At 39.6% G+C, this 24,785-nt stretch overlaps 2 protein-coding genes across 5 annotated transcripts in view; one reads left to right on the top strand and one right to left on the bottom strand.

Moving 5' to 3' along the window:
• The window catches only part of NENF (neudesin neurotrophic factor), a 5,480-nt gene extending 3,826 nt beyond the window's left edge, over positions 1-1,654 (top strand). The window contains exon 4 of the mRNA XM_080586320.1: positions 1-1,654. Within this exon, the coding sequence (XP_080442446.1) occupies positions 1-177 (177 nt within the window). The 3' untranslated portion in view covers positions 178-1,654.
• EPHX1 (epoxide hydrolase 1) overlaps positions 814-24,785 on the bottom strand; it is a 47,308-nt gene continuing 23,336 nt past the window's right edge. For 2 of the 4 annotated variants that reach the window (XM_080586306.1, XM_080586307.1), the window contains exon 10: positions 814-24,785. In XM_080586306.1, the coding sequence (XP_080442432.1) occupies positions 24,560-24,785 (226 nt within the window). In that variant the 3' untranslated portion in view covers positions 814-24,559. The other 2 variants (XR_013948909.1, XR_013948910.1) reach the window with 2 other exon arrangements.

Raw genomic sequence — 24,785 nt, 5'->3', positions numbered from 1 at the left:
ACAGGACTCACCGAAGAGGAGCTAAAATCACTGGATGATATCTTCAATAATGTTTACAAGGCTAAATACCCAATTGTTGGCTATACTTCTCGAAGAATCCTGAATGAAGATGGCAGCCCCAATCTAGACTTTAAACCTGAAGATCAGCCACATTTCAACATCAGAGATGAGTTTTGATAAACATTTTTGTACCCGGAGAATGCCTGGGGAGGGGCGTGCTACATTTCCTGAAAGGCAAAACGCTTTATGTAAACTGTGTGTGTACACGCTCATATATTTTCTAAACAGAAGACTGACTGATGATAGCTAGTTGTTGTAATGAATTCCTGAAAACAGGCAATCAAACATCTGTATTAGTGGCATACACTCAGGCCATTTACAAGAACTTTTTAATATTCAAGTTCTTTCTGCCTGTGTTTCTTTGTCTATGAGTATATAATGTAAAATTACGTTCCTTAACAGAGAAAAGAAAGTTTTTAATAGTTGAAACATGAGTGGTCTTTTTGTAAATCCCAAGCTGTTTCCCATTCCTTGGAGAAGCGAATGCATTATCTGGACAAGCTAACATCAATTCTCTGTACTTCAAGTGAGTATAGGTCTCATGTGCATGAACAGGTGTAATAGATGCTTATACTTTAAAAGGCATTGTGGGTTTAATATTTGATACGTTTGAGAATAATGGATATAAAACACTTGATCTCAAAACACAGCTACAGTAGAATACTTATGCAAAGCCTACAGATATAAAACAAGAAAATCTTTTTTTCCTCATGAGAACTACTGTAACATTTCAAGTAAGACTTAATATGTTAGTTTTGAATAAATGACACTTTATTTTCATTTTTAAAAAAATAATCAGAGATGTCATCTATATCAGATTATAACGATTTCCTTCTAGCTTCTTCTGCTCTTTCTCTGACAAAAAAAAAAAAAAGGAAATGATAACCCACTGTTTACCACATACTCTTACAGCCCAAGTTTATTATAGTAGTTCAGAATCCTGTGGATATTTCTTGCATCTTCATGTGGACTATTTCAAATCTCATTTTTAATTTCTGTTAGTTTTTTCTTTGTTTTTAATCCAGCCTCATCATTATTGCAATGAGATAAGCATTCACGTGTTGCTCTTCCTTTTAATCTAATATAAAACTCCAGATCCTCTAGAGTGAAAGCACCCCCCTTTCGTCAGGTGTCTGGCAGTCTTTCAGCAACCAGAGGACAGTAAAAGCGCGTACTATATAAATTGCTGCTAACCACTGACTTCTAGGAACTTAAGTAGAATGTAAATTGTCATGTATGTGGATTTACCCGCTAGGTTGAATTGTCATGGAAAAACTGAGTAGCTGCTCCTAATTCCTCAAAGATGTTTTGTATTTCATTAGCATTGTGGCATTTTTTGAAGGAAATATATTTAGATTATTTTCCACTTTCTGGTTTGCATATTGTGCTGGGAGAAAGGGACAGCTACCTGTCAGTGAAAAAAAATAGAAAAAAAATCTATATATTTATTCTTACTTTCTCAGTGCTACTGATTTTACTCCAAACCTGTTTCGTATTTTATTAGACCACTTAATTTGTCAGATGGGTTCCGTGAGCCCCCTGCTATTTGATAGTGCTCTCAGGTGAAATAAATAACTTGTTGTTTAAGAAAAAATACTGCTTCAGGTAATTATTTTTGTTTTGCTGCTGTTATCATAACTGATGACCTTTTGATTAGACACCAACAGCAGCTGGGAGTTGGCTCCTTGATAAGATACCTGCCATCTTTACAAGAATGCATATGGGTTTGGTGATAATGGTGGCAGTTCTTTTGCCGGGAATTCACAAATCATTTCCCCATGTCTACTGTTTTTCCCCCTTCTCTTCCCTTCCTTTCCTTGCACAGTTACTTACGGGGCAGCTGCAGCACTTGTGCTGCTGTGATTAGTGTCATAGTCTTGGCTGAGCCAGGATCAGCATATCCACCAACGTTTCAAAAATTTTACACACATAATTTTGTAGCTGGATTGTAACCAGTACCACTGAGTGGCTTCGTGTTACTGTTTCCTCCCTGCTTTTTCCTTTGCTGATCTCAAAGAAGGTAACTCACCTCCTATTTGTACTAAAATTTAGGTGCATTTCAGTGAAGAAACTTGCTGATGCAGCAGGAAATGGTTATATAAACCTCGCCCTTTTAGCATGAGATCCTTGTGGATCCAACCTGCTCTCACTCATGTCAGTAAACAGAGAAATGTTTTCACTGACTTCCTTTTTTTTTTTTTTAATGGTCCGAGCTTTTAATGAATTGCTGTGCCAAAAATATTTAATGATAGTTTACTCTTCAGAATGTTAAGAAATATCAGGTGGGCTTGTGGCTCAGAGGATGCATAACCTCAGCTGCTGTTTACCACCCGATACTTTTTTCTGGTAGTTCCTCACTTTATCCTGACACATTTGACTAACTTTTATGACAGGATACATTCTATTATCCTTAATCTAGACTCCTCTGAATAACAACTGGAGCAACAGGACTAACAATATAAGCAAGCAAAATCCAGTAAAGGGGTTATGAAGTGCAGGTCAAAGTATTATCTTTATTTTTGCAGTTGTAGAGGCTGCAGTTAAATTAAGACATACTAAAAGCATGCAAGATGTATTAGCAGAGGTTAATTACAGCGTTATTATTGCATCCTAATCAAAAGACCACTACCTGCCAGAATGCGGGGACTCCAAATCCTCCAGGCTGAGCAGCTGGGATTTTTCCAAGAAGTCCATGTCTTTGGTATTAGACCAAGTTACTTCTTTCCTAACTGTTGTGTGCATGTAGACACTGTTTGTGTCAAAAATGTGAGCATTTCATTGATTTAATGGGTCAGTTTTTGTAATGGTTTTCTTATGCAGGAAAGGTCTCCTGTTTCTTCAAAAACTTCAGCCTAGGCTGATATTTGTGGTCTGATTATTCTGAGTTCATATCTGGTATTATGTAGGAATCAGTGTAGGATCATATTTCAGCCTGTACTTGTCAGACCTGCCAGACTTTCACATTTCAGTAAAAATTAAAAGAGGATGCTTGTCTATTTAAGTACAGTGCTTTCGACTGGGAAGCCTCTACATGGTTTGTAAACCACTGCCTTTAACTTTTGTTTCAAAACCACCGTCAGTCTCCATATTCTACAAATGCTAGGTTGGAAAGGTCTTTAATTGCTGCAGTCTTTCCCTTGCAGAACTCCCAAGAACGTGTAGAACTTCAGAGTGAAAGAGAAAAAAAAATGAAAAAACATTTTAGCTGACTTTTACAAACATAGTCTATCTGAAATATGTTCAACGTAATTTGCATCTGTTCAAGAGAAAATTTCATAGAGATTCAAGTGATGAGAAAATTCAACACAAATTTTTCAGCTGATCTGGTTAAACAGAAGAGAAATTGAAAAAACTTACGAGTACTTTTGTGAGTGAAAAAGCTGCCATTCAGTAGGATTCAGCTGCACCATCAGTAAGATGTGCTAAGTCACGGTGATTAGTATTTGCATATTTTCAGATGAATACCGGATATTCTCAGAGGTATCTTGAAATCCTTAGAACTGACATAGGTGATGACAATCGCACGCTGTTACCCATCATCCACTTAAACTTTAGCTTAAAGTTTTTCTGTCCAGTCAGGAAACAGTATACAAGCCAAGCAACTTATGACAAATCCATGCACCACGAGGAATATTCAGATTAAATAAAAAAGCTATGAACTTGTAACTTGAAAACTACTTATATCGTCTACAGAATTACTAGTTTCAAAGACCATCAGTCCTTGTCTGTGAATGCTTTGATTTAAAACAATACAAATCTGAAAGTTAACGGGCTTTTTTAGGTATTTGACTCAGAGCCCTACCTGTGAATGCTGATTCAGATAGTTACAACACATAATGTATCCGACTACTTTGACAGAAAAATCAACTACATCCAAACACAATTTTTCTTCACTCAAAGTCTCGAAGCATGTGATAGGTGAGCATTACTGCTAGAAGTACTCTAACAGCATAGGCACAGTTTTAATCTTGGTGCAACAAAAACAAACAACAACAAAACTAACCCAGAGAAAAGAATAGGTGGGAAATAAGAATGTATCTTAGGGTGGTATTGGGGTAATTCATACTGGTAAGGTAGACTTGGCAAAGGAGTACGTGCAACAAACAGTGCTTCCTAGTTTTATTTCTGTTAAATACGGTCAATGACAACAATGTAAACTTACATCCTTCCCTATCTGTAGGTCTTTACAGAACTCCTTTTGTTTTGGCTTTTTATTTTCTTCCTGTTCAGTAGAAGGTGCAAGTCCTAATTTACTTGTGTAAAAAACTTATGCTCCGATCTTGGCTAGGGTTATCTGTTGACAAGAAATCCGCAATAACTAACATTCTGTGAAAAAATAGAGCTTGTGCACCTGGATAAACTGCAGAGCCAAAGGACGTACTCTTGAATAAACAATTCCTATTACTGTTTCCCATAGGTTATTTGTAGCTGTTGCAATCAGAAATTCTGCACTGTAATGAATGTTTCAGGTGACTGTGCTCTGCAGTACTTCTTGACATGAAGTTATCCTTTATCCTTCTAACATGAGACATTATCCTTTTGAGAAGTAAAAAGTTTAGAAAAATCTGGGTGCAAGCCATCTTGGAGATAAGCCACTCACAAGAAAATCGGAGTATGACATTGTTTTCTCCCAACTGAAAGAAACCTCTCTGAAAAGCTAATAAATCAATGTCCCAGTGTCCGTATTTTACTTTCCAGATTTTGCTGAAAGCTTTCTCATATTGTGCAAAGGCAGCAGAGACTTTTGTGTAACCCTCACTTTATGAAATTTGGGTCCACTTCTTGGCATAACTACTTGGGCTTTAAGAGATTACGATGACACAGATAGGAGTCTAATGATAAACACATGTACGGAATCCAAACAGGCCTAAGCTTGTAGGGATGTTTGAAGGTAGAGCTGAACTTAAAGCCTTGCACCCTTCTGTTGTGGACAACAGAGTCTTTGAATGAAAAAGACTTACGGGTAACATTTGCTTCAGCCAGTAAAGGAAAGGGCATTTTTCTTTTCTGGTACCCCAGCAGACAGATCATGATTAGAGTGAAAGTGTCCCTGTGCCTAGTTCTATGCTCTTTTGCAGAGATACTAAATTCAGTTGTGTTGGATATGCAGAGTTTAGTTACCAAGTAATTAACTGCCTGAAGGGAAACTTTATAGATTAAACTTACAACTGGTCCAAAGTAGCTGTGGCAGGTCAAGAATATCCTAGGAGTCTACACTTCTAGTTGGAGGCTGTGGTTATAGACCCTTTATTTTTAATTGCAATTCTGTTTTGGTAATGATCACAGATTAATTTTTATGTTTGAACTAAGCTCCTAAAACCAGTCTCATTGAAAAGAACAAATATTGCTCCACAAAATATAAAGTTCTCATTTTGAACTGCAGAACTGTGCAGCTGTGCATCTCTTAGATCTACTTTAAAAATGCGTTCTTGTAGAGATGTTTTAGGAATATGTGCTGAGCCTCTACGATTCTGTACATTGAATTTTACATACATCCCCAGATTGCTGCTGCCAAGGATAAATACTTCCTTCCCAGTTCTCAGAGTGGTCTCCTTTGAGTCTAGCATGTCTTGGAGCTGGAAGAAAACAGCCTGTTGAAAAGTTTATATGCAAAGCAACAGTACATCAGTGGAATATAACAATCTGCGGCAGACAGAAGGAAGGTGAGTTAAATTCTACTTATGGAAAGCAGCGGGAGATTATAAATAACTCGCAGGAGAGTACACTTTCAGAAGAGGTGAAACCTGCTGATGCACTCAGAGGAAAGGTTGAACATGAGAACGGAAAAGTGTGACATCCTCCTCGGATACAGTTCTGGGAAAATCAGCGTGAATTAAACAGTTTGTGACTGCTGGCTCCTTGTTTGACATCCTCAGTCTCATTTTCCAAAAATACTGATGCAAGTGGCTTTGATACCTTGCAGGTGCCTGGATTCATAGCAAATCATACTGCTGCTATTCAGCCCATAACTTAGCAATTCTTCTCTCTTTATCTTTAAAAGATACCCAATTCCAATTTAAGAACGAAGGCTGGAGTTTTGCTGCTGAAGAGCTGACCAGGGGCACTGAGAAGGTGTTGCACTTACCAGCTCCAGCACAACTTTGCAATCTGTAAAGCCAGGTTTCAGGTCTGTTAAACAAACTGATGTTTCCCTTGAATTCCCTTTGTCTTTCATCCTCGCTGGGGCTTTCAGTCATTTGAAGAAGGTAATGTTGGTTGGCTGGTGGGACCTTAACATGGCCAGAAGACTAAGAATGCCACTTACTGAAGCTGTAGCTTTAATTTTGTCCCTTCAAACAGGTATCACTTTCAGCTGAAGTGAGTGCATTTTACTCATCTTCATCCATGTCTGTCATCACTTGAATTTGTTTGGGTCCATTGGTCATCTGTTGAAATACTGGTAGAAACAATGATGACCCCCACAGTATTTCTGGCTCAGATGCTTAAAGATACTGTGTAGAAGGTGTTTCACAACATTGTCAGGAGGTGTAATCATACATCTAAAATGTGCAAAATGAAGGTGCAGCTGGAAGCTAGAGGTAAACTTTTCATCCACTAGGCTTAACTAGTTTATTTTAAAAAAGACTGGGTATTGGGTAAGAAATGGGCCTCCAATCCCCAAACAACTGTTTGTAGTCTTTGCAGACTAAGGTAAGTTAATATCAACTTCCATAAGCACCTAAAGGAGCTTTTCAGCTTGGAAAAAAGGTAAAATCTTAAGCAAGATTTTATTTGAATATTTATATTAGCTATATCAGCTACACAAAGCGATATATGTATATATATATTTAAATATATTTGGGAACATTCAATACATAGGGGAATGATACTACTCCAGAATATTGTAGCTCACCATATTACATGCACTGTCAGAGAGCATGTGTGTAAATTCCTCATGATTCTGTGAAAACACAAATGCAAACTAGTCTAGCTAAGTCTTTTAAATGCGTCTGGCTTATGTTACCCTTAAAAAATCATTCCCATTCCACGACACTGTTTGATTTAACAGCGACAGAAATAAATCAGGGGTCCTCCTTACACTAACTGAAAAATGATCTCACTGAATGCTTTTTCTTCACAGCTAGGAACCTGCTGGCCACTTCTATCTCTGATTGTGTACACTGTCCATAGACACATAACAGCACTGTAAGAACCGCTTCAATTATTTACATAAATACTTTTAAAATTCTACTTTAAAATATATATTCTGTTTTTAATGCAATTGAACTGAAGCCAAAGAGAGACAGCATATGACTTGTGAATTCTCCATGAGCCACTGCAAAGCACTTCTAGATCTACAGACAGTGTTTGGAAAGCCAAATGAATTCTGCAGAATGTTTATATAAAAGCATTACACTCCATAACTTCCTCTAACTGGACTGTCCTTTCATTTATATCTTTTTCCATCAACTCATTTAGACTGACTCATTGCACCTAAAAATAGTTTAGATTTACTTTATCTTTTTAAACTCGGAATAACAGCACAAAATGGATCATGCCTACATGCAGTTATCTTAAAAAAAACTGCTTTGCTATTTCAACTCATTCCTTTTGGTGTCTGAAAATCACTGAACCATGTATTAAGTTGTTATAAATTTATATAACCATAAAAGTTAAAGCACTTATGTGCAAATTTATCAGACAAGAACCTGACCCCAACTTACAGTGTAATAGAAATATTACTCTTTGGGCCACAGAGAATGTTTCACTTTTAGAAGCCTTTAGAAACCTTTCACCCTCTTAGAAACAGAACATAACTGCAGAGCTGTTAGTGGAATCATCCCAGACCTATGCTGGTATTGCTTCAATTCCATCCCAACCTTTTGCATGTTCATTTTTGCTTGTGCTGGAGCAATTCTTCCATGTAGCAAGAGCCAGCTTTATGCCTCTGGAAGAAAGAACGCTGTGAAGAGAAAGCTCCTATCCTGTCTCAGACAGTAACAAGAAAGGAACAAAACCAACTGTAATTTATGATGCTGTGGTCTTCTTAGAGAGGAAGAAAAAGGAGGAAATAGAGGAACCGTGGAGGAAGGAGTAGGAATCTCACTGCACACCAGAGAACTGGTATGAATGTCAAGGGTAAGGCTTACCCCCTCTACAGCTTTTTAGCAAGTGCAAAACTCAAAAATGTTTTGAGCACCTAATAAAAGTGAGAACAGCACAGATATCATTTATCTGTCATCTATCTACTTCAGAAAACAGATTTCTGCTTCAAGCTATAAATCATTAATACATCTAACTTTCAAACAACGCATTACAAGTTGGCCTTCAGGTTTATAAAAATCATCCTAATACGCCTCAGCACTGTTTCCTGTCAAGAAAGTCTACAGAGAGCCAGCTGTCTGAGCTGGTTGTGATGGTGCATCAAATTTGTGCAAAGTCTCTCTCTGGAGTTTTGTTTTGGTTCTGTTATTTAATATTTATGACAATCATCACTAACCTGCCAGCTGCGCAGTCATAGCATCCTGCCTCCAGACAAAATCAGAAGTTTATTCCTAGCCCACACAACCCCTGGAAGCCTGTGTTTTCCACATGATGGGCTCTTTCAGCTTGGAACTCTTCTGTTTAAATTAACAGGATGAAGCAAAAGACAGAAGGAGAACTGCTAGAGAAAAAATAAAACCAGAACAAGAGGGTGTACAGTACTCCTACTTAGTCAATGATGTGGTTAAACAATGAAATTCATTTGATCAGTTCATTATTCACTCCAGCCCATACAGCAAGGCTTAGGGAAAGCTGACAATTCAGGTTTATCCATTAATAATAATCTAAAAAATGTGATGGGGAAAAAGGGGAGGGGGAAAAATCCTTCCTCTTAAGCTGTATGGAGTAAACTGTGGCACCCTGAAATTATTCATAGCCCACTGCCTATCTGTCAAAATAATATATAAATACTGGGAATACTAAATAATTTCAATGTCACTGTGAAGAAATATATTCATGCTAAAAGCAAAAATCTGTAATTACATTATGATTCTAATGTACATATTTTTTCATCAAGAATGTCAGAATAACCAAATGCGAATTAACACTCCAGACAATTCGATTACACAACACCCAGAGAAATCCAAGGGATGATGGGTTTCAGCTTCCTGTATCAGACAGTACAAAATATACAGCAGGTCCAATCCTGCCAGCATGGAGCAAACTGAAAGGCTCAAGAAAAGAAACAGAGTGACACGAGGAGGAGTCGGTGGTCAGCGGGAGGAGGAGGAGAGTAGAGAAGAATCCCCAAAATTAATCAATGGGGAGGTAATAGAAATTTCGATGCCAACAGTCACAGCAGAGTAAGAGAAAACCAGAACCAGCCTAATTACCTGGTTGGGTCCTGCCTCATTATTTCAGCCTAGCATAGGGGGGAAGGAAGAGACGTACATATTAAAGAGAGAACAGTTGGAGATTTACTTATATTTTATATTGTACCCAGTGATTAGAAGAAATATAGAATCTTGCATTCTGTTTCTCCCTCTGGGGTTCTGTAATGGTTTTTGTTTAACCACGGTTCAAAGCAGGAGAGCAGGAGAGGCTTACTTACTGCCTGAAGGAGAAAGAAATGTTTTTCCATATTGTACACTACGCCTTGCAATGCAGCACCAGGAATGGATGTGTCAAAGAATAGCAGCTGAGGGAATTACGAACTCACTTGTCAGTCAAAACCACAACATCTCATCATCTTTTCTAAGGAGACATACATTTTCCAGAGGGAACCAGTCTCCACAGGGTGTTACTAGTAACCGTGTACTTCTAGAATCACCTTACAAAACTGAAGATTTTGATAAAAGCTCCTACATAAAACTTTATCCACAGGCAAGTTTCAGAAACTTCTTATCTAAACAACTTTATGAATGCTTCTTCCCCACTGACAAAGAATTCAGGAGACTTGAGGAATGTGAAATACAAATACCTAACATGATGAACAGCTGTCTACAGATAAAATGAATTTACCAAACCCAGGAACAGTGAAGAAGGGTACGGGCAGGGCCCTTTCTACCTAATAGACACCCAAATGGGGATACAGATGTGCCAAACTAAATCGCATTCCACTTGCACTTGCTCAATGGAATCAGCTCCTCCATGACCAGGTGAGCACCAGCAGCTGTCACCAGACTATTCCCACGCCATAAACCCGTGCTGCTCGCCCTTGCTTCAGTCTCTTGTCGTTGTTGTGAATGTTTCTATGATTTGAGCTGAGCACCTGAGGCTGCTTTAGCTGTGCCAGCTTCTGTGCCAACACCGTGAAGCCTTTTGGTACAGTACTGTCAACCTGGCTGAACGATGTCACCTTTTCTCCAAAGCCAGTCATAAACACGGCTTTAAAACGATGTGGCAGAGCCACTGCAATTTCAAAAGATGCGTGTTCCCATTAGCCTGTTTCTGATCTCATCGTAGTCACAAGCTATCCGTAATGCTGTTTATTTTCTATAATTTGTCAGATCAGGTTTTTCCCTCAAGTACATTTCACGCAAGTATTGCTTGTACCCACAGTTGATTCAAAACAGCTAAAGGAAGCAGGAACAGGACAGTAAAGTATGCACTAATAGGTAACAGGCCCAGGGAGAAAGTTTAAGTTCAGAGAGTAACTATTTCTTTATAAACAGAAATCACCTACAGGCAATTTTACTTGTTTTTAGGAGCTGGTTAACTTTGGTATTTATGAAACTGTTGAGCTGTTCCTTTGGCAACAACCATAGCAAATGTTTCTTAAGGTGGTTGCGAAGTATGGACATTTTTCTCTAGAAATATTCTTTAGAAGTAATAGAAAAAAAGAAATTTACTTCCTGCTGTAAGTATACCATAAATGCAGCTAAGAGAGCAATCAAAGTTTGCTTCACATTTCAACCTACATTTTCCAGCAACTCCCCACTAGGAAACTTTATTAAATTTAATAAGTAAATTTAATTTAGGAAGAGTTCTGTTTTCACTGTATTTTTCTTCCCTCATGTTTTCCTAGATGGTTGCTTTCATAACAGTTTCTTTGGTTTGCTTTTTTTTCCACGCAACTTGAAGTCATAAACCAATTTTCAACTAGTGTACATCAATAAAGAGCTCCGACCGAGCTCTGCTGACTTTCACTATTTTAGAATCCCAAACCTCCTCCTCTCCCTGGACCACCAAAATCTATGTTATCAGCTTTGATGTCTTCTAGGGTGCTCAGAGGCCTACATACTTTATATTATTTAGATTACGCTCCAAAGGAAGACCTCTCAAATTGTGAACATAATTATAGATTCAGTTTTCTTCCATAATACTTGAATTAGACAGGCATTTGCTTCTGACTGGAAAATACACTGCAAATTCAGCACTCTACTGCACTCGTCTGCATACATCGTTATCCCTTTGCCCTCACAGCTCCTTTTGCAGAGGTTTAATAGATAATGCATCTATGCTACGGGGAGTTCTGACAGCACTAGGACTAGGACAAATGTTATTGCAAGATACAGTGTAGGATAGTAATAATGAACATTGAAGCTATTGCTAAATGTAGTGGAAAGCTCTAAAAAGAAACCATACATTGTGACAATGCTTATTCTTGATTGTGTGTGTGTGTGTGGGTGGGTGTGTGTGTGCATACTCTTTTTCCAATTGCATGCTAATTTTCAAAACTAAGCAACTTTCCAGGGGTTTCACAGCCCAAAATAACAACCATACAATTTGTTTCTTCCACTAAATGGCCACTTCTGATGATTGTGTTTATATACATGATACATATTAGGCACACATCTTTCACACTCAAACTGGAGAAAGCTGGAGTCTGGAAGGAGTAGAGACCTTAAAATGTTCAGTATAGCAAAATGCAGGTTTACCTTCAATAGACATTAAAAACATTACACTTAGTACATCCCCTGTTTAAGGTGTACTTTAGGCTGTTAAAAGCCACTTCTGATATTCTTATAATTCCACTGTATGAGACACAAGAGAGCAAAATCCATTGGAAGACCAAATGCAGATTAGATGCTCTAAAAGGAAATGAAGCTCAAAAAAATCTGATCTCAGCATATTTCAAAACATAACAGTAGATCTGTTCATACAATAAACTTTTATGAAGAAGTGGAAGGCACACTTTCCCTGCCCGTTTTCATCAAGCACCCTTTAGCAGCTAGAAAGAAAAGTGGCAGGAAATAGAGTGAAACGAAAAGTGAAACTGAGCACAGTTTGTTGTCCTAAAGAGGAAAATGGTTTTGAATTTTAACTGTGGACAAACACAAAATGCAGAAAAATGGGTGTCACCCCCCAAGCAGCAGCTAAAAGTCAGACAAATAAAAAACCTGGGCCACGTGTACAGACCTTTGTGTTCACATCCATGTTTTCCACAAAATTGTGTAAGTGACTCACTCAGAAATGTTATATATTCAGACATAGATGGAAGTCAGTGAAACATTTTGTAGAATCATCCTGAGCACACAGAGAGAGAAGAAGAGGGGGAGAGAGTTTTCTGAGTGCGCTGCTGCCTGAGCAGAGCGGCTTGGATTGCCACCAAAGGAGCTGTGTCATATTGTCTTTTTTCCTGCTGAAGTCCTGAATGAAGTTTAATCCCTTTTTGATTACAAAGAATGTCCACAAAGCTGTGTCAATTCCTATCAGTATTTTGACAGAAATAAACCAGAGGATCTCAAACACTGGCCAACCTCTGAGGTAAAAATTTATATAAAATTGTTTCATGTATACCGAGAGAGAGAGAAAAAATCCAGCAGATTTCTTCAAGACATCAGGCTTTTATCATTCAAAAATTGCATTTTTAAAAAATGTAAATAAATACAAAATAGTATTAACATAAGGGAAGATAGCATCTCAAAATATACTGATGAAACACCTAATGAAAAAAAAAGTGTGAAGCATGGAAAAAGGGATCCAGTCTTGTAACTCATGTTACCTTGACACTTAAAAGATCTCTATTACACTCCTCCCAAATCCCAAATTCCTGTATTGTCCTAGGTAAATCACTGAAACCCTGTGTTCTCAGCACTTGAAATCCCTGAAATCCTGATATCACTGCCTGAGGCTTGATTCTGTTCTGCCCCACATCTCAGAGCACAGGGAGGCTATGCGCTGTGTGCTCTGACATGCTATGAAATTCTTCCATTCGACACTAATACAAGCCAGAGATCTTGAAGTTCTTAACCTCAAAAGGATTTGTTAAGCATTTTCCTGCATTCATTGATTTCTGACACCTCAGGATGCTCAAACAACATAATGTGCATGCAGAAAGACTTCCATTGCTTAAGCAAAAACAAGGACCTCAGCCTGTACCCTCAACATGCACAGGTTAAAAAAAAAAAAAAAGCGTCTCCTAATGTTTATTTTTCCAGAACAGGATTCCATGGGAAGCTCTGAAAGTGTCTCTTTTAATTGCTTCAGAACAGAGAAATATATAGAAGCTGCAGACTTTTCCAGAAAAAGGAAATCTGGCTCTTGTCTGGCTGAAGTTACCACCAAGCTGAAACAACTTGAACCAGAAACCTTGGCAGGAAAAAAGAAGACGTACTTGGTGAATTTCACTATGCAGCCTAACAAAGTATTTGCTTACATATTGTAACTTTCGAGAAAGGCACTGTTGATTTTAACTCATTTCCTCAAATAATACTCAGTTATTGGCAGCAGGTTGCTTAATACAGCTGTGCTAGACACTGGAGAAGAATGGGGCTTGTAAGAAGTGCTTTAGTAATGGAAGAAAAATGCATTTCTCAGCTGTTGTTCTGGCTTATATCTTGCACTTATAGTCCATCACGTCAGGAGTTGGCAAGTCCAGGACTGCTGTCATATAGTTTCGGTCAGCTGGGCATCACCGGACAGCCGGCCTTCCACAGCGACCCATTTATCTTTCTGAGATGAGACCAGTCTTCATTCATAAAAGTAGAACAAGGGAGACATCCAGCGGCCGGACCATTGAAGTGTATTTTTTAACCTACCTAGAGACAAACTGAGTGATGTTCTAACATGCGCAACAAACCATCCCTACTCCAACTACGAGATACAGAACCAAAAAAAAAATTGTTCCACTGGCTGAAGCACTGCTGGCATCTCTGCTATATATTTTTCCTGCAAGCTACAGACTTCCTTGGTGTACACCAAGTCCCATGTGTGGGCCTCACTTTCTCTTGCAAGATTACCTTCATTAGTTTGATTCTGAGCTCAGGGAATTGGTGTAGGTCTATTACATTTGATGGAGCTATAGTGATTTGTGTCAGCCCAGAATCTCATTCTAAATGTCTCACCATTCATATGTGTTTTCTCACACCTACCAACTTCAATTCAAATACCTTCTCTAACCTTAACCCTGTACCACTTATTTTATCTGTACAGTAAATAGACTTCCCTCTCATTACTGATAGAAAGTTCCAGAGAATCAACGTGGTAAATGCTGCTATCAAGTGGTTTGATCTTCATGTAAGAGCAAGGAAAAAAGATACTAAATTTACTAGTATAAACTAGTGGTGTCTACAGAACTTGTCATAAAGAGTATCTATCTTTACAGTCACAGCCGACCTGTTTCTTATATGTAAAAATACAGCTTCTTTGGAAACATAAATGGGCACAGTAGGGCTTAGAAATTCAATTGTTAAGACTTTGTCTGCCAGTAAATTATCACAACACCTTTGTGCGTAGCAGCACACAAATTACAGGCTGGTCTGTCAGATTTGCTAGGTTGTGCTCACTTACCTTGCTAGTGTCTTTTGGACCTCCCTGAGAGCTGGAAGTAATAAAGAAACTGCACTGGCTGTAATGCATTCCTTCGTGCTGGTGGACGTCTCTGAGAGGATAAAATTAGATCAGTAGGAGAAACTCCTTGCATTCCTTACAGAGCCTTAGAGAAAAGCTGAGGGATGGAAGCTCAACAAATGTGGATGTTGGCTGCACTGTATTTGAAATGCATATTTAAAGCCATTTCACATTCTTCAGTGTGCTTTTAATAAATCTTTTGGCAGAAGTCTAAGCAAGTGGCCCAGCTGGAGTTACTGATTGTAACTTCCAGAAGCCATATTTCCTGAGTTCCAGCGCCTGCTGCTTGCCTTGCATTGCTCACTTGGAATGATTCCCTGCCCCACACCTCCCTGCTTGCAAAGTCCTTACTTATGTTCTAGCAACCGCCACAAGCAGAGCTCCTGTGGAAGGAGCATCCTGGGCAGTCTGACATTCAAGTATGAATAAGCCCTACGGAATGGTCTGTGATGGGACTCTGTGTGACACAACCGAGGACACAATATCTGAAAAGTTTAAGAACTGACCCCAGGGAAAATTGGTACAAATCAGTTCTGCAAAGACTAAATTTCTTTAGTGAAGAAAATGCTGTATGGTATGCTGAGACTCAAAACAACAACAACAACAGCAAACAACCACAAACCAATGACATATACTATGTTTAGATACTACCTAGCTCTGTGCCAGTTCGGGTGTATATAAAGTCTATCTCGTTTGCCTGCCCAAGTACAACACATCCTCAACAAGAGGTTCCTCGTCTAAGAAACCACAGAGGATCACAGTTTGTTGTTCCCATCTCCTACCAAAAGTGATGAGAGGCACAGAAAAAGATCCCTCCTCCACAAATCTTCCCATCACTAACATGAATACAAGTCCATTGAGTGCAAAGAAAAGACAGCTTTTTCTCTGAACTGCAACAATACAAGCAAATGTACACTTTTAATTCCATATTATGGCGACGGCCATAGCTTTCTAAGAGGACGTGTTCCCAGCTTCCCAAAGTGGCCCTGCAAATTCCTTTTCTGGCTAATCTGGACAAGTCTTTTTGAAGGATTCTGTTTGTCACCTGTCTGTAACAGCTGCAAGTGCCTGTTTCAGATACTTCAGGGGTACAGAAGTTGTTCCTTCTCTGTGAGGACAGCTGTCTGCCAGATCAAACCAGAGAAGAAATGACTGAAGATGAAGGCACTGAAAATTGGGTCGTTATAATAGAACATTCTTCCCTCTGATTTTTCAGTTCATGGATCACCTCCTTACTTCTGCTTTGTGTCTGACATCCTATTGGTTAGACTGTAACATCTCCGCTGCAGCAAGTGCAGCTTCCCAATATTTTGTGCTCAGATATAGAGCTCTTGGGTTATCTTGACTTGTCAATAGAATCTGTAAGCATTTGTTGTTTGGAGAGAATGTATATCGAGATCAGCTATCTTTCTACTGCATGCACCATAATTAGCTTTTAATTCTGCTGATGAAACGATGAATGTAGTTCCATGATGTAACGGGTGGGGTATATGAAGCTGCTTCTCACTGTTCAATGTGTTTCCATTACTGATCTCTTCCAACCAGGAACCTGCAGTTTCTGGTATTGTGACTCTGGAATCCTGGTTGATAGCAAACATTGCTTTCCTGAGGCAGGATTTATTCTCTTCTGTAGCAGCTTTGCTAAGAAGGTAGGAACTAAGTTATGGTTTAACATATATCTGATCGTCACAAGCTTGAATGAATTGAAATTGCCACCTCAAGGCCAACTTCTGTGGCTAGTGGAAAATAATACTCTGTGGTGTGAGTAAGGATTTCCATAACTTACTCAATAGAGTTAACTCTATTTCTAGCTTCAGTTCTGGGTGAAGTTCTCTTTCTATTAAAGATTTAGTTTGGAAATGTCCAGAGCAGCCATGATAGTTTTCTTTGAGTCATTTGGTTAGATCGTCTGCATTTTTAAAAATGCTACTTTTTACTACTGTATTTTACTTCTTGCACAAAAGCTTCACCTTACATTTTTCTAGTTCCTAAAATGAGCAGTTGGAGGTGGTATTGTTTGTCAGAGGGAAACTGCATTCATTCTGCTATAACCCTCCTCAGACCGTAACTTACTTGCTACCAGAGAGATATTCAGACAATTCAGTACATATTTGCTTGCGGAAATGTCTAAAACAACCCAAATCCTGATTCTTAGTTGTCAGGCTGTTGTTCTTAATATTGCATTGGCAACATCTCCTGATGTAAAGGTTGTGGTCCTCAGCAGCCCAGAGCTTCATTCAATCTTATCTATCACATCCTAGATAAACACTGTGATATGTACACTATTGTATCTCTGTTATATGGTCATTTTAGGGTGTTAAAACACTTTTCCTGACTGTAGACTGAAGATTATGTTTAGATTTTGAAGCAGAATAGCTTTTCTGGGAAGTCACAGAACAGTGGTTACAAGATCTGCTATCTCTGAACTCTCTGTACTAGATCCATGCATGATATTCAAATGGAATGGGTGGGACTGTAAATAACCAAGGAGAAATGGAAATATTCACAACTGTTTCTAGACTTAGTGGTTAATTCAGTGTTTGTTTCATAGTTAGTTAAGACACTGTTCTCGAAAGCAATATTTACAACGGAGTTCCAGAAATCTAATGTAGCGTATGTCGTAAGGTACTCCAGGAAGCAGAGCCAGAACTTATTGCTGGCTCAAATCATTACTGCCATATGGTTGTGAACCTTCAATTTTTATGTAGTTGAGGCAAAAGAGTGAAGGTTTGTGATGGAAGTTAGAGGCTGTTTTTAAGAGATATCAATTTGTTATGCTTCTCAGGTATTTATTAAAAAAAAAATCATAGCAGAGGAAGACTTGAGAACAGAAGGAATGTAAGAAATTTATTTTGGTACACAGCTCTTCCTTATGTATGAAAATCTTTCATGCATTTAGTGTTATTTTATATTTGGCGTTTCAGATAAATTACCTTTATTACAGCCCACTCTCCTGAAATGTAAAGCACCAGCTTGCTTTTTTTTTTTTTTTAAATGAAGGTGTTCCATGTCAAAACTTTGAACTCAAATTCTTTTTTTTTTTTTTTTTTGCATAAGGCAAATCAGCTGTGTTTTGTTTTTTCCTCTATAGGCATAGAAAAATTAAACCAGTAGCTATCTCCACAGAGTTAAGTGGAAAGGGAAAATGATTTAGAAAATTGCTAAGAACCATAATTTGGCTGCAGACATAATCTTTGAGAATAAAGTAGGCTTTTCTTATTTTTTTCATGTTTTACAACTATCACTTCAGAATTATTCCTAAAACAGTGAGAATTCATTCTGCTCTGAGACTAGAAATTGTAATTTGCTTATTCATTAGGAAGAAAAGGGCAAAAGTTGGGGAATAATTGTGTGCCTTTAAGAGGACTCATTCAAGCTATAATTCCCCTTATTTAGCTTTAAATGGAAAAAGACATAATAAAGAGGCTAGGACAATTAATTTTATCTGTATTCTGCAAAGGGCTCAGTTTTGTGTGAGATATTGCTTATTCCTTCTTTGTCTCTTGTTCCTCTGAAACATTAAGGATTCTTTCTGATTACTGCAAAAAGCTTTACCAGCCACAAAAGACTTAGGGTGATAGAAATAAAAATCAGTGAGACAAATACTTAGAGGTGGACCTTAGCTCCCTCGAGACTGCCTGAGAATTTCTAGAACTCGAGAGATACAAATATATTTTCCATACAAAACCTCTCCAACAATGTAGGCTTGGTTGAAAAAAGAGTGTAACTGCTGGAAAATCAAGTCCTTAGACTACGTCAGTTTGGGAAGTTGAAAGGTTAACAGGTGCACTCCGAGGAGAGGTGACAAAGCAATGATGGCCATGTAGTCCAAAAGTGAATGGGACTACGTATACTCGGCCAGAGCATAGCTGCAACCCAAGCGTCCTGCTCGTAAGATTGCACTGAGTGAGGACTGCCATCCAGAAGAGAGGCAGAAGCAGTAGCTGGGCTAGGCCTTTCAGGTCCCTTGGCAGAAGAGATCGGCATCGGTTATTTGAATATAGGTGCTTATGTTGGCTTTGGTTTATACCTCTGGGTGGAGCACATCCACACTTGTGCGGTGGAGAACGAGGAATGAAGCAACACTATGTGAGTTGTGCTGAGAAGGAGGGGTGGGAATGTGTTTTTCTGGTAGCCAGCAGGACAGGCAAAAGTTGATTTTAGCATTGGATGTGAAGTGGGATACGGGGAGAGGGGGGCAAATCAGGGACTGGGAGGAATTTAAGGGCCGTGGGCCTGCTTTTTCTTTTCACCTGCTGCCTTCACCATTCCTGCCTCCAGGGCCTGGCCCTCCCCCTGCCCGAAGCAGGCTGCAGCTGCTGAGAGGGGCAGACAGCTGGGCTCCTGACACAGCGCCAGGCCCCTTCGCTCAGCTTTGGGCGCTGAGGTTTTTGCAAGATGGAGGCCAGGCCCCTTGCAGCTGCTGGAACAGGCAGCGTAGAAAAGTTGAAGTAGTCACTTTCCTTCTTTGCACCTCTCTTGTACTGTTGAAACAGTTACCAGTCAGTCTTCAGATACAGTGGAGTTTGTCATGTTGGTGTCTTTGACTCAGGAGCTTTGCGGCTGTGTGGGGTTTTGTCTTCTCATGTTTCACATTCACCTTTTCTCTGTACTGTTCTCCCTTTGCACTGTGATGTGCAGTGGCTTCAGCCATTTGAATAGGTTGAAATGGTGGTTTGAACCCACCAAAGAGGGTCTATCTTTCATTTAAGAAGATGGAAATTCATCATTTAAGTAGAAAATCTCATTGTTACTCCTATCCTCAAAATTGCAGGTGGTACTATCAAACATGGGGAGCATGAGCAACCTTCTAAACATCTTAAAATCCAGTCAGGAAGGTATTTTGAAGACTGACGTTTGGACTACATCTAGCAAGGGGAAAGAGCTGTCACTCGGTCCAGATTGGTTTATAAATACTGCTCTCCAGAAAACAACTGACAATTGTAATAGGGCTACTTCTTCCAGCAGCACTGGCAATATGCTCTCAGGGCTGTCTGGCACTGCACAGGATATTTCTTCCACAGAAGAAAACTAATCCTAAGCAAGATGTTTTTAGTGTGAGTTATGTTCCTTAAAGTGCTATTACAGCAACTCAAACAAGTGGCATCATTTCTCAGTGTTTTCAAATAAGCTAGCCTGAAATCAATATGGATTTATTCCTTGTCTCTTCCTACAGTATCCAGAGGGATGCTTCCATTCCTCTTTCAGACAAAAATGTCTTGATTTAATGCATTTTATGTATTGTACCTGCTTGTAAAACAGAACGTGCATTTGATTGACTGTCTTGAACAGTTAAATCCCTACCCCTTGCTGACTCAGTGGTGATGGGTAAGTGCCCCTTATGGATCTAGACGTCTACTTGTGATGCTACTTAACAATTTTTTAATTTTTTAAATGATGGCTTAAATTTCTTTTTAGTGCAAAAAGTGTAGTGTCTTACACTTTTTAACTCATAATCTGAGTAATGCCTGACTTTTTTTGTTTAGTGTGGACAAAGCCTGACAAAGCCTTATTTACTTGTATAAGATTTCCAAAGGCTGCATTTAGTGGCTTAGATTTTAAGGACTTTTTGATTTGTAGTTTAATAATCAGAAGTCAAATTTGGTTGTAGTGAGAGTTAATTTTGCTGGATATATGACAAGGCGACTTTAACTATGTTTCCATACCAGAAACAGATATATTCCAGCCCTAACTGAAGTGCTTCAGAAAGTAAGTTCTGCTTATTTTCAGTGGCATTGCTGTGTTTTTTGAACCTTTTATCCAGACTCTTCATGGGCAGTAACTGGCTAATTAAAAACTAGCATTTAGGTCACCTGTTTCTGTTTTCAGTGTGGTATAGATCTATGTTTTGGAGCAACTTAAGGAGGTGTGGCCTTTAGGAGAGCAATTTCTTTGAGCAGGGACTCTAGGGCAATTTTGGTCCAGAAATGGAAGTTTCACCAAGAAATGGCTCTTGAGCAGAGTAAAATGCTTCGAGAACCAAACCATCAGCAGATTCTTGGTTCTCCTGAAGGATATAGCTACTATGTCAAAAAGCCTTACTCCCAAGAAACAGCTCAGCCAGCAACAGCAAGTGCTGCATTTAGCCTTGTTAGAGGACACTTACTGTCCGAACAGCAGGTACTCAGCTGGCTTGCTTAAGTATAACAAAGCAGGGGTCCTGTCTTACTAAATACTATTGCAATAATCTGATATGTAGTTACTTGCTAAAACAAATGTTAAAACTATTTCTGATTATCTGACACTCACTTCTGCACTACTCACTTTAGTACTGTACCAAATAATTGCCCACTAGCCAAAAGCAGAGTGTGTATCAGAAGTGAGTCTGGATTCACTCAAGGCAGTTATCATCCAAATCTCAGGCTTGTGTGAGATTTCCTGCCTGCAGCAAGACATACAGATTCTATTATTAGCCCACAAACACTTCATTAGCATTAAACTTTGCACTACAGGCAGTGGGTTTGGCTGCATTTTGCTAAAAACAGGTGATTACTTTGAGAAAAAGGGGAGGGGAGTTGATGGCAGGATTTATGACTGGCACATAGCTGAATTTTGCACTCTTGTAGGTTGTTGTAGGATTTTACTGTGTCTATATCTAAGTGTAGATAGTTGGAGATGAACACTAGCTGCTGATAGCTGTTGGCTTAAGTTTTGAGAATTGTGACACCAGAATTTGAAAAATCTTCACTGTTTAACAGGTGTTTACCATTTTTAAGCTTCTAAAGTCTACACCTTTTTTTCTTTCAGACAATATCTAATCAAACTCATTTTCATGCTGGAATTAATTTCTCTGTGACTATTTTATATATGAAATAAAGCTGTCAGTATGGACTGCTCATTTGCAGTAGGCTGAAATGCACTCTACCTGGTGCACAGAGTGCGGCAAGGATGTGCTTACTGACGCTTACTGTCCGTGTTCATTATCATCGTCTCAAATTGCACAGCACTGGGAGACGTATTTAAAAATAAAGGTCTGGTGGTGGTTGGCTTTTTTTTTTTTTGTCAAGCTCTCACTGGTGACTGAGCCTAGATGGGCTGCTGTAACATAAGATTGCTAAATAGACCCCTGCTGTGCTTTCTTTCACTGAGGCTGGGCCCCCTCAAGGAGATCTGCTCCAGAAGGGAGACAGAAAATTCTACTTGCATCTGAAAATGGGTTTGGCAGGCATCATATAGCAAACTTCCTCCCCACTTACTTTAACTGCGCTGTGACTGAACAGTCCCTAGGGAAGTATTCAGTTATATCAGTATATGGCAGTGCTCCCTAGCACCACAGCAGATGTCTGCATGTGTGTTAAAGATGAGAGAGGATGATCTCCAGCTCTGAAATATAAGACCACACAGGAGACAGAAGTAAGACAAAAACAAATGGCCAGAGATCAAGGACTAGTGCAAGAGGGAGCACAGTGGTGCCTGCAAGCAGCTGTTGCTGTCAGAGGTAAGCAGATTCCTCCTGGAAAAGCAATGTGAATCACCCGTGTGCCCTGGCTGCCAAGAGGGCCAACCCTATCCAGGGGTGCATCAAGCACAGCATTGCCAGCTGGGTCAGGGCGATCGATTGTCCTCCTCACCTCAAGTACTGTGTGCGGCTTTGGATGCCGCAGTACAAGAAGGACATAAAACTACTAGCGGGCATGCAACAGAGGGCTATGAAAATGGTGAACAGTCTACAGGGCAAGATGTGTAAGGAGCAGCTGAGGTCACTTGAATTGTTCAGGCCAGAGACGAGGAGACTGAGGGGAGACGTCGTCGTGGCCTACAGCTTCCTCATGAGGGAGAGCAGAGGGGCAGGCGCTGGTCTCGTCTGTCCGGTGACAAGCGATATGACCTGAGGGAAAGGCATGAAGCTGTGACAGAGAAGAAGGTTCAGGCTGGATGCTGGGAAAAGATTCTTCACTGAGGAATGGTTGTCAGGCACTGGAACAGGCTCCGAAGTGAAGTGGTCGTAGCCCCAGGCCTGTTGGGAGTTCAAGAAGTGTTTGGACAACACATTCTCAGACATGGTTTGATTTTTGTGTGGTCCTGTGCGAAGCCAGGAGGTGGACTTGATGATCCTTATGGGTTCCTTCCAGCTCAGGATATTCTATGATAACATTGAACCTTTTAACCTTTTCTTTCTGAGAAGAGCCTATTTTAGATCAAGTGAATGACTATTTTCTGCCTATCTATTCAGAACTGACCAGCCTAAACCAGAAATATTTTGTAAACACAGACATAAATATTAACTAATGAAAGCTGTTACAGGTGAGTATAGAATTTGTGCTCAATACTAATCTGGAAGCAGTCAGCTGTGTTAAAGAATTCAAGTACAGTTGAAGGGTCCGTGGCAGCACTGCAGTCAAATCTTGCAGGGCAACCTGAGAGCTACTGGGCTTTCCTCTGCTAGCACCCAGGTGCAGAAACAGCAGGCCAGAGTAAAGGTAGTGAGAGCTCTCATCTCTGCTCAGAAAAATGGCTAAAATTGGTCCACCAGCAGTCTGCCCTAATGATGTTCTGTCACAGCTTATAGGTGGTTTTGAGCACTAAAATTCAAATGTGCCCAGCAGCACTGTTGACTTGCCTTCTGCAAACAAACTGTGGGAAGGAGCAGTAACTGCTACTTAACAGCTCCCATTCAGATTCATATTTTAAACTAACACTAATCTATGCAAGTGTTATTAATGGATTATATTTCCCTATGCTTGCAAGGAAGGGAAGTATATCAAAAGTGATTAGAGAACAAATCCATACTGAAATCAGTCATCTGGCTACAGTTTTAAAGTGTTTGAAGCTCAGCTGCACATACTAGGTACTGCTGTTGGCAAAAATACACTGCCTTTCAGTTTTCTTTGAGCAGTCTGCCTTTCACCTGACGTCTGTAACAAATGCAATATAGAATCAATAGTTTCTGAACTGACACAGAATCACAGCTAGTCAAAAGTTTAAAGCATATGTACGTGCAAGTGTTATTCAAAGTTTGAATGCAAATTTCCTTTAATTTTAAGTTAATCTTTTTTTAAAATTTTATTTTAAGAGGTGTTTACAGTAGTACCCCGTACAAGCAGTGCAAAGCCATAGTGTCTCGAGCCTGTCCAGGACTATGATTTTAGTTAAGAGCACAAATTCCGTGCAGAGGCTACTTGGGCTGTAATTACGCCTACCCCCAACCCCTCCTTCTGGTCCAAACTACAAAAGCCTGTGTGTTTCAGCTACTCAGCTAACGATCCAGCTGCTCCTCACACATTGTTTTCCTAGGAGCCTGGTGCAGGGGAGCCGAGCTTCCTTCCAGCCAGGAAGCTGCTTAACAGCACAGGCTGGAAGAGAAAGGCAGCCAGCAGCAGCCAGCTGGTTGGTTTAATGAGCACTGTAGATCAGTGCTGATTAATTGATACAGTCATTCAAGTCAGGTCTTGCTTGACTGTTCCCCATTGTCTATGTGGGGAATCTCACACATACATCAACTCAACTTTTACTGCTGTTGTGAAGAAAAGCTGTTGGTAATAATTAAACTGAGTATTAGCAGTGGTAAGGTCTATTTCTCAATTTCAAAATAAGAGTAAGTGGTATTAGAGAACAGGCTTTAGAAGCTTCTGCTTGCGGGAGAAAATAACCAAGTAACCTTCATGCTACATTCTCAGCATAGCTGTGCTAAAAAAGAAAAATCCTTGGGTTTCCAAGGCTGTATCCTATCTCAGCTATCCTGCAGTTTTCTTGCTGTCCTCTCATATCTGGTCAAGAATAAGATCTGATTACAGTAGACTTAGTAAGCAATAAGCAATTACCCTGCTTTTCCTAAGGAGAATTACTCTCCTTTCTTTCTGCAAAGTTGCTCTTTCTCTACTCTCCCAACAAATTGCAGAATATCTTCAGCAAGAAGTTCAGGTTCCTCTAAAGCTGCGAAGTGGCCACCTTTAGGCATCAAATGGAAAGACACTATGTTGGTGTATTTCTTCTGGGCCCAAGCCTGGGGTGTGTGCATGATTTCATTAGGGAAGGAAGCGATGCCAGTAGGTACTTGTACTGGGAGC

The sequence above is a fragment of the Anser brachyrhynchus genome, assembly GCF_964034855.1.
Source record: "Anser brachyrhynchus genome assembly, chromosome: 3".
Lineage (NCBI taxonomy): Eukaryota > Metazoa > Chordata > Aves > Anseriformes > Anatidae > Anser > Anser brachyrhynchus.
Note: the sequence above shows the minus strand (reverse complement) of the source record. Positions and strands in the feature narration are given on the sequence as shown.